The sequence below is a fragment of the Eriocheir sinensis genome, unplaced genomic scaffold, assembly GCF_024679095.1.
Source record: "Eriocheir sinensis breed Jianghai 21 unplaced genomic scaffold, ASM2467909v1 Scaffold17, whole genome shotgun sequence".
Classification (NCBI taxonomy): Eukaryota; Metazoa; Arthropoda; class Malacostraca; order Decapoda; family Varunidae; genus Eriocheir; species Eriocheir sinensis.
In genome coordinates, this window is record NW_026111072.1 from 1 (window position 1) to 15,000 (window position 15,000).

At 41.4% G+C, this 15,000-nt stretch overlaps 2 protein-coding genes across 2 annotated transcripts in view; one reads left to right on the plus strand and one right to left on the minus strand.

Annotated features, from left to right (window-relative positions):
* Positions 1 to 1,835: 1,835 nt before the first annotated feature.
* LOC126990512 (28S ribosomal protein S29, mitochondrial-like) lies at positions 1,836 to 4,756 on the plus strand (the record flags this gene model as incomplete). The annotated part of the gene is made up of 4 exons (XM_050849110.1): positions 1,836 to 1,853; positions 2,685 to 2,826; positions 3,552 to 3,644; positions 4,414 to 4,756. Coding segments are annotated over 4 exons (454 nt in total), but the record flags the coding sequence as incomplete, so codon positions are not given.
* A 4,278-nt stretch (positions 4,757 to 9,034) lies between these two features.
* LOC126990495 (uncharacterized) overlaps positions 9,035 to 15,000 on the minus strand; it is a 6,531-nt gene continuing 565 nt past the window's right edge. The window contains exons 2-4 of the mRNA XM_050849087.1: positions 13,182 to 13,546; positions 12,398 to 12,499; positions 9,035 to 10,690 (exon numbers count right to left, since the gene is read on the minus strand). Coding sequence (XP_050705044.1) covers positions 10,557 to 10,690; positions 12,398 to 12,499; positions 13,182 to 13,236 — 291 coding nt within the window. The 5' untranslated portion in view covers positions 13,237 to 13,546 and the 3' untranslated portion in view covers positions 9,035 to 10,556. The remainder of the gene's footprint in view (positions 10,691 to 12,397; positions 12,500 to 13,181; positions 13,547 to 15,000) is intronic.

Sequence of the window (15,000 nt, forward strand, 5' to 3'; positions counted from 1 at the left end):
TCATTGGTATTCTGTTTTGTTTTCTTTTTTCTTTTTTTGTTCTGTATTGGTATTCTGTATTATCTATATTTATACCTTGTGATATTTGCAGTATTGCCTTTGTTATGAAGCTGTTGTTCTTAGCTTATAGCTGAGTGCAGACGGTCGTGAGGTGTGGTAAGACCCTAAGCCTGGCACACACTGGCTCACTACCTGGCCGAGTCCGCAGTGGCTACTCGTCCATACAATTCTGGGTGAGCGTAGCGGCCCATGACTACTTCTTATGGTGTGCTAAAAAAAAAAAAAAAAGAAAAAAAAGAAAATCCAGCTTATTAGCCTGTCTTTATAAGGAGTCGCTGTTTTTTATGAGCCGCCTCCACGTTTCTCTGTCACCCGTCATGGTGGTGTTCAGGCCCTTCTCTCTCATGTCTGCTGCTGTGCATTCCTTCCATCTCATCTTGGGTCTTCCTCTGCTTTACCCTGCACTTCCATTTCCAAGTATCCTCCTCACGCCACTTTCTCCGTCTCTGGTCTCATAACACGCCTGGGTATTCATGACAGTCTTCAATCCTCTGTATCTTTATTTTTTATTTATTTTTTATTTATTATTTTTTTTTTTTACAGCAAAGGAGTCAGTTCAAGGCCATATAAAAAAAAGGAAACAAATAAAAAAAAGCCTGCAACTCACTGCTCCTCTTTGACACCTCCACCACCTTCACTGTTCCTCTGAAAAAAATAAAATAAAATAAATACAAAATTACTACCTGATGTAAGTTATCCTTCACCTTTCTTTCTGTGCAGCACCCAACTGGAGGCGCTTTCAAGGAGGTAGCGCCTCTACCACCATCTGATAGGCCAGTACAACCACCCCCCTGGACGCTACGATCTGGCTGCAGCACTTCAAGACGGAGAACGGGGAGCTTATCAAGAGCCTGAAGGTGAGGGTTGATAGGGAGGAAGGGAAGAAGGAGGAAGGAAGATGGAAGGAGAGGAAAGATGGAAGGGAGGAGGAAAGATGGAAGGAGAGGGAGGAGGAAGGAAGAAATGGAAGGGAGGAAGGACGATGGATGATACAGGAAAGTAGAAGGGAAAGTGTTGAAGATGGAATACTCTTAGCCACTTCAAGACTGAGAGTGAAGATAAAAGGGAAAAAGGGTTGCGGGAAAGGAGGATTAAAAAGTGGATGGGACGAGGGAAATAAGTGGCAGGAAAGGAGGATTAAAAAGTGGAAGGAAAGAGGGAAATAAGTAGCGGGAAAGAAGGATGAAAAAGTGGAAGGGAAGAGGGAAAAAAAATGGAGGGCAAGGAGTATCAAAAAGTGGAGTAGAAAAAGGAAAAGGACGAGGCTATGAGAAATAAACTAATCACTTTTTTGTACCTATCCATCTCTCTGTACACACATATACACACACAATAGACACAACTACATCTATCTAACTATCTATTAACCTATCCCCAATAACTAAATGAAAAAGGTGTTGGGAAAGGAGTATCAAAAAGTGGAGGAGAAAGAGGAAAGGGGGAGACTAAACTAATCACTTTTTTGTACCTATATAACCATCTGTCTGCACCCACATATGGACACAACACACATAATAAACACAACTAAATCTATCTAATAATCTAACTATCTATCTGTAACCTATCCCCAATAACTAAATACATACCCTGTAGATTAACAAATAAAGCACAAAGCACATACTCCCTCGCACCACGCAGCTTGAGACACAGCAGGAGTACGTTTGGTCCAAGAGGGAGATCATGGCACCTCACATCCCCCTCCTGGAGCTGGTGGACTGGGCATCATGAGCTTCGCTACTCCACGGATATCTTACGCCCTAGTCTCCAGACTCAAGGCGCGCCATCCAGGACAGGTAAGGGAGGGGGGAGGGGTTGTGTGTTCGTGTGTTTGCGTGTGTTGGATTTGAGTTAGGTTTGTGATGTTCTGTTTCCGCTTATCTGTTTTTTTTTTTTTTTTTTTTTTTTTTTACAAGGATGTTTTTAGTTTCTATTATTTGTGTATTTAGGCTGTTTTGAGTATTGATGATTCGTGTGTGTGTGTGTGTGTTTCCCCAGTTATACACACTACTATTATTTCCTCTACGTTTTTTCCATTTCCGTTCTTTATTTTTTTTTTCTGTACACGAGTCTCTTTCTATTTCTTTTCTCTCTCTCTCCTTACGCACGCTAATTATCCCTCTCACACCTGTTCCCCTTCTGTTCAACTTATCTCTACCTGTCGTTTGGTCTGTGTGCCTATTTCTATTTCTTGTTCTCTGCCTAACGCACTATTACACCTTCCTTTGTTTGTGGTTAATTCCGTATATATTTCTAGTTATTTTCTCTCTTTCTTAACTCTCTAATCCTCCTCCTCATATCTGTTTCTTATGTGTTTTTGTGTTTGTGTTATTTTTCTGTGTTTTCTATGTTCATATCTATCAATTTTTTTTTCTCTTACTCTCTGCCGTTCCTAATCCTTGTGTTCTTCTTACAAATCAATCTTTTTCTCTCTCTCTCTCTCTCTCTCTCTCTCTCTCTCTCTCTCTCTCTCTTCCTAATCCATGTGTTTCTCCTGCTTACATATCAATTTTTTTTCGCTCTCTCTTTCTCTCAGCTCCTCCTAATCCTTCTCCTCATACCTGTTCTCTCCTCCACTAAACACACCCTCACCACCATCATCACCACCTCGTCGTCGTCTCCAACAGGTGCAAGGTGGCGGTGGTGATCGACGGCATCAACACCTTCTTCTCGCCTGTCACCCGTCATCGCCGAGAGGACCGGAGCATCGTCGGGCCGGAGCACTTCACACTGTTCCAGGCCTTCATGCAGCTCTTCGGCAGTGACTGGGTGAGCAGGGGAGACTGAGGGATTTATTTATTTATTGATTTATTTTTACTGTTGTTCGGAGCAGAAACATGGGCTGTAAATAGAAAATTGATGGAGGTATTGAGAGCAAGTGATCGCAGAATGCTGAGGTATGTGGCGGGGATCAGGTGGCAAGGCAGAGTGTCCAGTGCAGATGTAGCCAACAGATGTGGAGTTGAGGACCTGGAAACGGTGCTCAGAAGGGAAAGACTCCGATGGTTTGGACATGTGAAGAGAGCAGGGGAGGATACAGTGCTGGGAGTTTTGGAGAGATTGGAGGAGGGAGGGAGGAAGAAAGGAAAGGTGTGTAGGCTCCAGAATGTTTGAAAATATATGGGACTTGGGGTTGTATTACTAAAGATCTCGTCACCCAAGTTCACATATTTGACAAGGCTTTTGTAGGAGTCTTGGGGATTTCCAGGAGTAGTTTTATGACCCTGGTGGTAGTTTGCCCCATCCTCTGTGCCCACTCTCTGCTTCTTTCACCCAACAGAAGAATGGCATGTTGAGTTTTCGGCATTTCCAGGAGTAGTTTCATGGCCCTGGTGGTAGTGTGACCCTTCCTCTGTGCCGTGAACCTAAAGAAACACTCATTAGAACCCAATTGACCCCCTCTATGACCTTTAGAATTAGCTGATGCGGGAACTGAAAGTGTCTTATTATATCGACCTAACACTTTCTCACTCTCTGCTTCTTTCACTCAACAGAAGAACGGTGTAATGCTCGGCACCTTAGACAGAATCGCTAATGAGGCCGCAAGGAGGGAGTCACACCTGCCTCGCTATGTCCTGCGCCAGAAGGTAAGGATATCGTTTATGCCTGCATTTATTTTTCATTTATTTATTTATTTATTTATTTTCTACAACAAAGGAGACGGCTCAAGGGCAACAAAAAGACTGTAGAAAAAAAAAGCCCGCTACTCACCGCTCCCACAACAAACGATAATATAGAGTAGACAAAAGAGAGGTCAATTTTGGGGGGTGGAGAAGTGTCTTGATTCTCTTACTCACTTCGTCTTTTTCTGATCATTTTGTTCTGACGATTATTACGAGTATCTGTGTTGTTTTCTCTGGTTATCTTGCTCATGGTGTTAGATCCCTTGTCTTGGCGATTCAGTACTCCTTCAGAAATAATGTATAGTATCTAACACCTTCTATTATCCTCCTTTTAAGAGTTGAGGAAAAATAAATCATGCTTTTTTTTCCTTGTTATCTTGCTCATGGTATTAAATCCCTTGTCTCGGCGATTCAGTACTCCTTCAGAAATAACGTATAGTATCTAACACCTTCTATTATCCTCCTTTTAAGAGTTGAGGAAAAATAAATCAGCATTATATTCTTCTTTCTCAGGAATTAACACTTCAACAGAACCAATAAACAGTATCCAACACCTTTTATGATCCTCCTCTTAGGGTTGGGAGACGCTTGATCCCTTCGTGCCAATCCCTGCAACAGCGAAATAAAATAGTACAGGATCTAACACTATCCTCTTTTAGTGTTAGAAAAAAAAAAAAAAAAAAAAAAAGAACCAAAAAACAGTATCCAACACCCTTTATGATCCTCCTCTTAGGGTTGGGAGACTCTTGATCCCTTCGTGCCGATCCCTGTTGATGACTACAATGAGGTCGAGATGCGCAGTGCCATCGACTACTTTCTGGACCGTCACTGGCTGCAGAACCCCATGGCAGGCTCGGACATTGGGCGGAGAGAGTTGGCGACCCTTTCAGCGCACAACCCTCGCCTCCTAGCGGATGTCTGTCGGCCCCTCTAACGAGAACGGGTGTGGAACAGGTGTGGAGGGCAGGCAGGTGTGTGGCCGTAGTGGTGTTTTCTCTGTACAGTTGTTTTTTTAATGTGTGTATATGTTATGTATTCTCTGGAGTACTATGTGAATAAATACTAGTAATGATGAAGTACTCTTTCTGTGTGTGTGTGTGTGTGTGTGTGTGTGTGTGTGTATTTACCTAGTTGTGACATACAGGAAAAGACATACGCTCGTGCTGTCCCGTCTCCATATCCACTCTTATCCAACTTTTCCTTAAAATCATGAATGTTTCTCACACAAACCACCTCCTCCTCCCGTCTATTCCGTAGCTCAATGCTTCTGTGTGTGTGTGTGTGTGTGTGTGTGTTGTGGATTTGAGGTTAGTTCATGCTGTCCTGTCTCCATTTTCATTCTTGCTCAACTTTCCTTCAAATTCATGGATGTTCTCAGCTTTAATTATCTTCACATCCACAGTTCAAGGAGGAGCAAGAAAAGGAAAACAGATTAACCTAGTATAAAAACACTGTCAAGTAAGCTCCTCACATTCCTCACTGCCACAGCAAACACTCCGGGACTTGACCACCTTTATTACACATGCTACACACACATAGATAGAGCTCAGTTTATTGCCCTTTTTTTTAACAGCAAAGGAGACAGCTCAAGGGCAACAAAAAGAGTGCAGAGAAAAAAAAAGCCCGCTACTCACCGCTCCCTAACAAGTAATATGTATTGTGACTAAGTTTATGCAGTCAAGCACTAATTTTTTTTTCGTCCACGTCACACAAGCATTTTACAACATCCAAGACATTATTACTATTTTTTTGTTTAGTATTATTATGGCCAGAACAAAGAAAAATGTGATTGGGAGTGAAGTGCAGGGAATTCAAGAAAGGCATAAGCAGTTTGGAGGGTGCTGCTGGTGTTTGGGTTGGTAACAGGTGATATGTCGTCACCCTCAGAAAATAATTGTAATTTTTCAATGATTTCCAGGTTTTATACATAAATTCTTCAACATGTGACGCTCATTTTTATATAGCTGCCTTCATCATCCAGGGTTTGAGTGTTCTAGAATTGGCCTTTATATTTCTGCCTAAATCTTAAGACAAATGAAATAATGACGGTTCTTTTGTGATTTCCTGTAAAATAGAAAAGAATGACTCAGGCGCTTTGTTTACGAAGGTGACGATATATTACTTTACTTCCCTGCACTGCTAACGGGCCGGGCCAATCAACAGCCTCATCATCAGACCCTACCGGCGCTGAAGGCTGAACATTGTAAACAAATCGAAAAGAAAAAAAATAGAATATGGCCATCTGCTTCTAATCCATTTTAATTCACTTTGCTCTGCGCCTTCCAGTGTTTTGAGACCTATCGTACCACTAAATAATTCCTGAACGTCGTAAACAAAATGAAAAGAAGAAAAAAATATGGCCATCTGCTTCTAATCCATTTTAATTCACTTTGCTCTGCGCCTTCCAGTGTTTTAAGACCTACCGTACCACTAAATAATTCCTGAACGTCATAAACAAAATGAAAAGAAGAAAAAAATATGGCCATCTGCTTCTCACCCATTTTAATTCACTTTGCTCTGCGCCTTCCAGTGTTTTAAGACCTGCCGTACCACTAAATAATTCCTGAACATCGTAAACAAAATGAAAAGAAAAAAAAATATGGCCATCTGCTTCTCATCCATTTTAATTCACTTTGCTCTGCGCCTTCCAGTGTTTTAAGACCTGCCGTACCACTAAATAATTCTTCGTTAAATGTCACATATCACGTACTAACTAATTGCAAACCACACTTTAGATACACCATTGCACTAGCACTACACACATATAATTGAAGTTGTATAGGTTGTTAATTAGAATAGTTGTATAGGTTGTGTTAGGATAGTTCCATAGGTTGTTAGTTAGGATAGTTGTATGGGTTATGTGGGCTGTACAGGTTTAGCAAGGGGGTGTTTAATATGCTTTTAAGTCCTGCAGCTCCTGTGGTTTAGGGGAAGAAGGTTAGAATCAAACACTCATTGTCTGGTTTGTGTTTCTCAGTATTTATAAAATTTTAAAAGTCGGGTTTACATTCAATATTAAAATGAAACACAGAGACACGCACACACACACACACATACACACACACACGCACATACGTAGACAGAATATTCCGAACATGTTACTGTATGTCTGCGTGATGGTTTTGAGACTGGCTGGTGTGAGTATTGCTTCTCTTAGTGGTAGATAATGATGACTTGGACACACACACACACACACACACACACAGAAAAAAAAAGGTCATACATACACACACAAAATTAATAGCTCACACACACACACACACACACACACACACACACACACACACACACACACACACACACACACACACACACACAGACATGGTTTGGATAGGTTAGGTTAGGTTAGGTTAGGTGTCATCCATTGTGAGTCATACATACACACACAAAATAAATAGCTCACACACACACACACACACACACATATTAAAGAGCACATACATACATACGTACACACCCACATACTAGTTCATGGTTAGGTTAGGTTAGGTTAGGTGTCATCCATTGAGAAAATTTTTAACTCATTCAGAAGATTATTATTATCAGTACAGCAATTATTATAGAGATGGGTGTTATGACGTAGCTATTTACCATCAGCATTATAGTCATTATGCACACACACACACAAACAGGTTATATATAAACATCATCTCCTCTATTAATGAGTCAGGGAGAGCTTGAAATATAGCCAAAAGTCACTTAATTCTCACCACTATATAAATAACAAACATTTGGCAACTGTGTATACATAAGGGTTGATTCAATGAGTAATACTGCGTTCATTTTGCACTATTAAAACATTACGAAGCCTCGCGGTGAGTCGTACTTGAGACCTGGGACATTTAATAATACTCATTCATCATCATTATCATTATCATTATTCATGGAGTGTAAGTTATGATGTAGACACATACGCATGGTTATTTAAACAGCATATAGTCTTCATCAACAACAATGTGGCTGACTTGTCCTTTGTTTATCCGTTTTTCAAGTTTTTTTTCGTTCTGAGTTGGTGTTGTTTAGTTTTTGTATTGCTTTTTACGGCTGACCATAATATGTCGCCTCAACTCTGTGAATAATCCTTCCAACTCAATCCCAGAACCAGAATTAACCCGTCCGCTGCAATTGGCATGTATTTTGCCTTCACTGGTAGCCTGGTAACATACACTCGCAGGTCTTTCTCTGCCTGTTTCCCATGTGGTATTGGTATGCTGGATATCCCTTCACTGGTAGCCTGGTAACATACACTCGCAGGTCTTTCTCTGCCTCTGTGGTGGATAGTGGAGTGTTTCCCATGTGGTATTGGTATGCTGGATATCCCATCCCAAGGTGCAGGACTTTACATTTTTCTTCATTGAATTGTAGCAGCCACTTTTTGTTCCATTCCTGTAGCTTAGTGATGTCTTGCTGTAGGAAATACGCAGCCAAGGGGTTAAAAAGCCAACCTGAGTAGGAGATTGGAGGAAGACAAAAGGGAAGAAAAGAAAGACAATTGAAATGGGAGGTAGCTAGGAGGGAGAGATAGGAGAGATAGACACAAACTAATGAATTAACCCCTTGACTGGATTTCCTACCAGAAGACATCACCAAGCTACAGGAATGGAACAAAAAGTGGCTGCTACAATTCAATGAGGAAAAATGTAAAGTCCTGCACGTTGGGAGGAGATATCCAGCATACCAATACCACATGGGAAACACTCCACTCTCCACCACAGAGGCAGAGAAAGACCTGCGACTATATGTTACCAGGCTACCGGTGAAGGGCAAATCCGTGCGGAGGGGTTAAGTCCGCTACCCCTCACACCACTCACAGGGTCTTTTCTTTTCCATTTCCCCGACAAAACGAAAACGAGTAGCCATTTAACTGTTGATGAATACTAATACGACATTTAAATAATCTGACTTCACACTCCAGACAGCCACACACTTAGCCATATATCAATTTAGTGTTCTTAGGGTATAGACGGAGAAATCATAAAGTCGGAAGGGATTCATAGATATATATATAGACCTGCCCATGTATTAGTGATCTGGGTTCTTATATATATTACTGAGATTGGCACATAATAGGGTTTCAATGGAGTTCAGATAATAGCCGGGGGTAGACAATAGAGTTAGTAGATAATAGAGTTTACATATTAGAAGGAAGGAAAGGCAGGGGATATACGGGAAAATAATGCAAGTACCTGTTGATATAAGGGGGAAAAAAGACTTCTAGGGGAAATTGGCATGTCATTGAAATAGGGTTACTGCAAGATATCAGATTAGGAAGATGAAAGTTGAGGAAAATTGGTACGTTCTTGAAATAGGGTAACAAGATATCGTATTAAGGAGATGAAAGTTGAGGTGAATGAAGTAAAGTGTTGCGTAAAATTGGCATGTTCTTGAAATAGGGTACTGCAAGATATCGTATTAGGGAGATGAAAGTTGAGGGAATTAAATTGTTGAGTAAAACTGGCATGTTCTTGAAATAGGGTATTGCACGATATCGTATTAGGGAGATGAAAATTGAGGTAGAGTAAAGTGTTGAGTAAAATTGGCGCGTTCTTGAAATAGGGTACAGCAAGATATCGTATTAGGGAGATGAAAGTTGAGGGAATTAAATTGTTGAGTAAAATTGGCATGTTCTTGAAATAGGGTATTGCAAGATATCGTATTAGGGAGATGAAAATTGAGGTAGAGTAAAGTGTTGAGTAAAATTGGCGCGTTCTTGAAATAGGGTACAGCAAGATATCGTATTAGGGAGATGAAAGTTGAGGTGACTGAAGTAAGATGTTGAGTAAAATTGGTATATGTCACTGAAATTGGGTACTGCAAGATATCGTATTAGGGAGATGAAAGTTGAAGTGAATGAAATAAGATGTTTGAGTTAGGAAGAACTTATAGGAAAACATTGGCACACAGGTTAGACACTTCAAAGGTATAGCCCATTCATCTCAGTCAGGGATAAAAAAAATAAAAATCAACATGTCCTGAGTATATAGGTCAGAGGTTAAGTATTCGTATTAAGGAAGAAATCATAGGAAGACATTGGCACACAAGTTAAGCATTTCAAAGGTAGCCTATTCATTTCGGGAGAGTTAAAAAAAAAAAAAAAAATCAAGTCCCGAGTATATAGGTAAGAGGTTAAGTATTCGTAGCAAGTAAGAAATTATTATAGGAAGACTAAATTATTGGCACACAGTTTAAATGCTCTACATGTTGTTCAGTTCAGGGATACATAGTGAAGAAAAGACAATCATAACACAACGACTGGGTATAGGTATTCATATCAGGCAGAAATATTACAGGGAAAAGAAAAGGAAAAAAAATAATAAAAGTGCGAGATTGGAAACTACGCGGCAACCATCAGAGAGAGAGAGAGAGAGAGAGAGAGAGAGAGAGAGAGAATCACCACAAATTATTACAGTGACATAAAGGAGGCGGGAGCGAGGGAGAAGAAACATAAAACAGCAAGATTGGAAGCTACGCGGGAACCATCAGAGGGAGAGGAGGAAGGAGAGGGGAGAGAGAGAGAGAGAGAGAGAACCTGACGAAGAAGAGGAGCATCACAGCGAAACAAGGACACACAGGAGGCGGGAGTGAGGAAGGGAGAGAAATAACTTGCCGAAAGAAAGGAAGAGAGAAACAACTTGCCGAAAGAGAGGAAGAGAGAGATAAACAACTTGCCGAGAGAGAGAGAGAGAGAGAGAGAGAGAGAAGTTGCCGAAAGAGAGGAAGAGAGAGATAATTTGCCGAAAGAAAGAGAGAGAGATAAACAACTTGACGAAAGAGAGGAAGAGAGAGATAAACAACTTGCCGAGAGAGAGGAATCACAAAAACGCAACCAAGTAGGGACACCAACACCCTGGGGCAAATCCGGCGCACACGTGGCCATCAGTCGGCGTCCGGGTTCTCCGTCCACCGCCGATGCACCGCCGTGTACAGCACCACGAAGGCGTAGACGGTGACGCCCGCGATCACCACGAGGATGCAGGCGAACACCACGCTCAGGAACCCTTCGTCGATGCCTGCACGGGGAGGAGAGGGAGGGAGAGGTCAGTGCTATAGATACAGGGAGGATATTGTCTACGGCGGGAGATAGAAGAGAGGAGGACCCACGAAGCACCCTCAGGAACCCCTTGTCGATGCCTGTACAGAGAGGAGAGGGGGGGGAGAGGTCAGTGCTACAGTGGATACAGGGAGGAAATGGTCTACGGCAGGAGGGAGAGAGAAGAAAGAAGGCTACAATGGGTACAGGGAGAGGATCAAGAGGAGGACTTATGAACCACCGTCAGGAACCCCTCGTCGATGCTTGCTCAGGGAGGAGAGGGAGGGAGAAGTCAGTCCTACAATGGATACAGGGAGGAAATTGTCTACGGCGGGAGGGAGAGAGAAGAAAGAAGGACCCCACGAACCACCCTCAGGAACACCTCGTCGATGCCTGCACAGGGAGGAGAGGGAGGGAGAGGTCAGTGCTACAATAGATACAGGGAGGAAATTGTCTACGGCGGGAGGGAGAGAGAAGAAAGAAGGCTCAGTGCTAGAATGGGTACAGTGGGAGAGGATCAAGAGGAGGAGGACCCACGAAGCACTGACCACAACAGGAAAACATGAAGGTAAGTATGTTTTCGTTCTGGGTCATATGTTACGTTATTATATTCATTAGTTCATCTATTATTTGCTACTATACCTTCTCTACATATAATAACTCACGTGGTTTACCTGTGTTATATTGTGTTCTGTTTATTTCATCTAGCCTTTCCTACCTCTTCTGGCTCTCTGCATTCACCGCCATATAGATAGATAGATAGACAGGTTAGGTTAGGTTAGGTTAGGTTTGGGTCATCTAGCCTTCCCTACCTCTCCTGGCTCTCCGCATTCACCGCCATATAGAAAGATAGATAGACAGGTTAGGTTAGGTTAGGTTTGGGACATCTAGCCTTCCCTACCTTATACCTGCTCTCCGCATTCACTGCGATATAGATAGATGGATAGACAGGTTAGGTTAGGTTAGGTTTGGGTCATCTAGCCTTCCCTACCTCTCCTGGCTCTCCGCATTCACTGCGATATAGATAGATGGATAGACAGGTTAGGTTAGGTTAGGTTTGGGTCATCTAGCCTTCCCTACCTTATACCTGCTCTCCGCATTCACTGCGATATAGATAGATGGATAGACAGGTTAGGTTAGGTTAGGTTTGGGTCATCTAGCCTTTCCTACCTTATACCTGCTCTCCGCATTCACTGCGATATAGATAGATGGATAGACAGGTTAGGTTAGGTTCATCTAGCCTTCCCTACCTTGCCTGGCGCTCCGCATTCACCGCCATATAGATAGATGGATAGACAGGTTAGGTTAGGTTAGGTTCGGGTCATCTAGTCTTCCCTACCTCTCCTGGCTCTCCGCATTCACCGCCATATAGATAGATGGATAGACAGGTTAGGTTAGGTTAGGTTCGGGTCATCTAGCCTTCCCTACCTCTCCTGGCTCTCCGCATTCACCGCCATATAGATAGATGGATAGACAGGTTAGGTTAGGTTAGGTTTGGGTCATCTAGCCTTCCCTACCTCTCCTGGCTCTCCGCATTCACCGCCATATAGATAGATATATAGATAGACAGGTTAGGTTAGGTTAGGTTCATCTAGCCTTCCCTACCTCTCCTGGCTCTCCACATTCACCGCCATATAGATAGATAGATAGATAAATAGGCTATATATATATAATTCACGCCGCTCACCTGACTTCTTTGAGTTGGGCCGTTCGTTGACCAAGGCCTTCATCTGCCGTAGCCGTTCGCGAAGCTCCTCCACATTCTCCTCTCCTTCTTCATCGCCCATTCCTTCGAGGGGAAAAGACGAGGGTGCTGTATAAGATGCGTCATAATAACAGTGGATTTTGCTTAATTCTCACATCAATCTCTTCCATACCGTATACTTTATAGCGGTAGTACGAGAATGGTGGAGGTAGATGTTAAGAGGCTAGACTTGTAGAATCAGGAGTAATGGAGTAATGGATTCTTATTAGGTTAGGTTAGATTAGGTTAGGTTAGGTTAGTTGGTAATTCTCACGCATATCTCTCGCATACCGTTTACGTTATAGCGGTAATACGAGAATGGTGGAGATAGATGTTAAGAGGCTAGGCTTGTGGAATCAGGAGTAATGGAAATATAATAGTAATGGATTCTTATTAGGTTAGGTTACATTAGGTTAGGTTAGGTTAGTTGGTAATTCTCACGCATATCTTTCGCATACCGTTTACGTTATAGCGGTAATACGAGAATGGAGGAGATAGATGTTAAGAGGCTAGGCTTGTGGAATCATGAGTAATGGATTCTTATTAGGTTAGGTTAGGTTAGGTTAAGTCCTCCCATACCGTTTACGTTATAGCGGTAATACGAGAATGGGGAAGATAGATGTTAGTAGGCTAGACTTGTGGAATCCAGAGTAATAGAAATGTAATACTGATAGTTATAAAAGGCTCATAATAGTTGTAGTAGAAATATAAATAGGTTGGTACTGACCTGTATAGACGGAATGAGCTGCCGGCCTGCTGCGAATACCTTCAGTTCCCTCCATTTTGATCCTGTTGTAGTGGTAGTAGTAGTAGTGGTAGTAGTAGTAGTAGTAGTAGTAGTAGTAGTTATAGGGGTATGCAGCTAGCCCCTCCTTTCCTTCCTTCTCTCTCTCTCCTTTACTTCCTTCTCTCTCCTTATCTTCCTTCTCTCCTTTCCTTCCTTCTCTCCTTTCCTTCCTCCTCTCTCTCCTTTCCTTCCTTCTCTCTCTCCTTTCCTTCCTTCTCTCTCTCCTTTCCTTTCTTCTCTCTCCTCTCCTTCACTCCTCTTTTCCTTCCTTCCTTATTTCCTGTGCGTCCTCTTCTTCTTCTACTCTGTGTGAAAAAAAGATAAAATTATTAATCGTGTGTGCGTGAGTGTGTGTGAGAGAGAGATAGATAGATAGATAGATAGATAGATAGAAAGAGAGAGAGAGAGAGAGAGAGAGAGAGAGAGAGAGAGAGAGAGAGCATATAACTCTGATGTGGGGCCGCCCAGTCATAAATTTGGGGTCAGGTGCATGTGGCCTAGAAAAAAAAGAAAAAAGAAAAAGAATATAGAAATAGTAAAGAAAAGTAAATAGAAAATAGAAGAAGAAAAAGGGAAGAAGGAAATGAAGTTAATATTCGCATTGGTAGAAAAAATACGAAAAAGAGGAAAATAAAATAAAAAAAACAAAAGGAAATAGTAAAGAAATAATATAGAGAAGTAAATAGAGAAATAAAATAAAATAGAATACGATAAACATGAAGAAAGGAAAGGAAGTTAATATTCGCATAGGTAGAAAAAAAAACGAAAAAAAGAGGAAAAGAAAAAAAAACAATAGAAAGAAAAAATAAAGAAATAACAGAAAAGTGAATAGGAAATAATATAAAACAGAATAGGAAAACATGAAGAAAGGAAAGGAAGTTAATATTCGCATAGGAAGAAAAAATACGAAAAAAATGAAAAGAAAAGAAAAAACAATAATAAAAAATAGTAAATAAATAACATAGATAAATAAATAGGAAATGATACAAAATAAAACATGAAAAAATGAAGAATCAAAGGAAGATAAAAATATTCGCATAGGTAGAAAAAAATACAAAAAGAGGAAAAGAAAGAGAAAGGAAAATAAGAGAAAGAAAGAAATAGAAAGAAATAAAGATAACAAGTGAGAAATAGTTGTTTTTATTGATTATCTTTATTGTTACTGAAGGAATTGGATGAGAAAATAGAAGGAAAATATTAAAGAAAGTAACACGTACAGGAAGAGGAAGAAAAAAAAGATTAGCCTATTACGATGATTCTTCACTCCTCTCTCTCTCTCTCTCTCTCTCTCTCTCTCTCTCTCACGTACAAAAACACATTCCTCTCCCTTCCTCCCTCCTCCTCTTCCTCCTCCTCCAAAGCACAAAAAAACAAGCATTATGAAGCAAGACAAGCATGAGAGAGAGAGAGAGAGAGAGAGAGAGAGAGAGAGAGAGAGAGAGAGAGAGAGAGAGAGAGAGGATTGAGGTAGGCTAAAAAATATAATACTAGTGGTTATTGTGGTAGTGATGGTGGTGGTGGTGGTGGTGATGAATGGTGATGAATGAGTATATGGTAAAATGAATCATATCCACTAATCGGTCTATGTATTATTGGTGGTGGTGGTGGTGGTGATGATGGTGGTGATGGTGGTGGTGGTGGTGATACAAGCCATCTGTCGAGGAAGAAGCTGTCGGCCGCACCATTAGCCACCACCACCACCACACCACCACCATCACCACCACCTCCACTGATTTCCTCCACCACAATAGTTCACCTC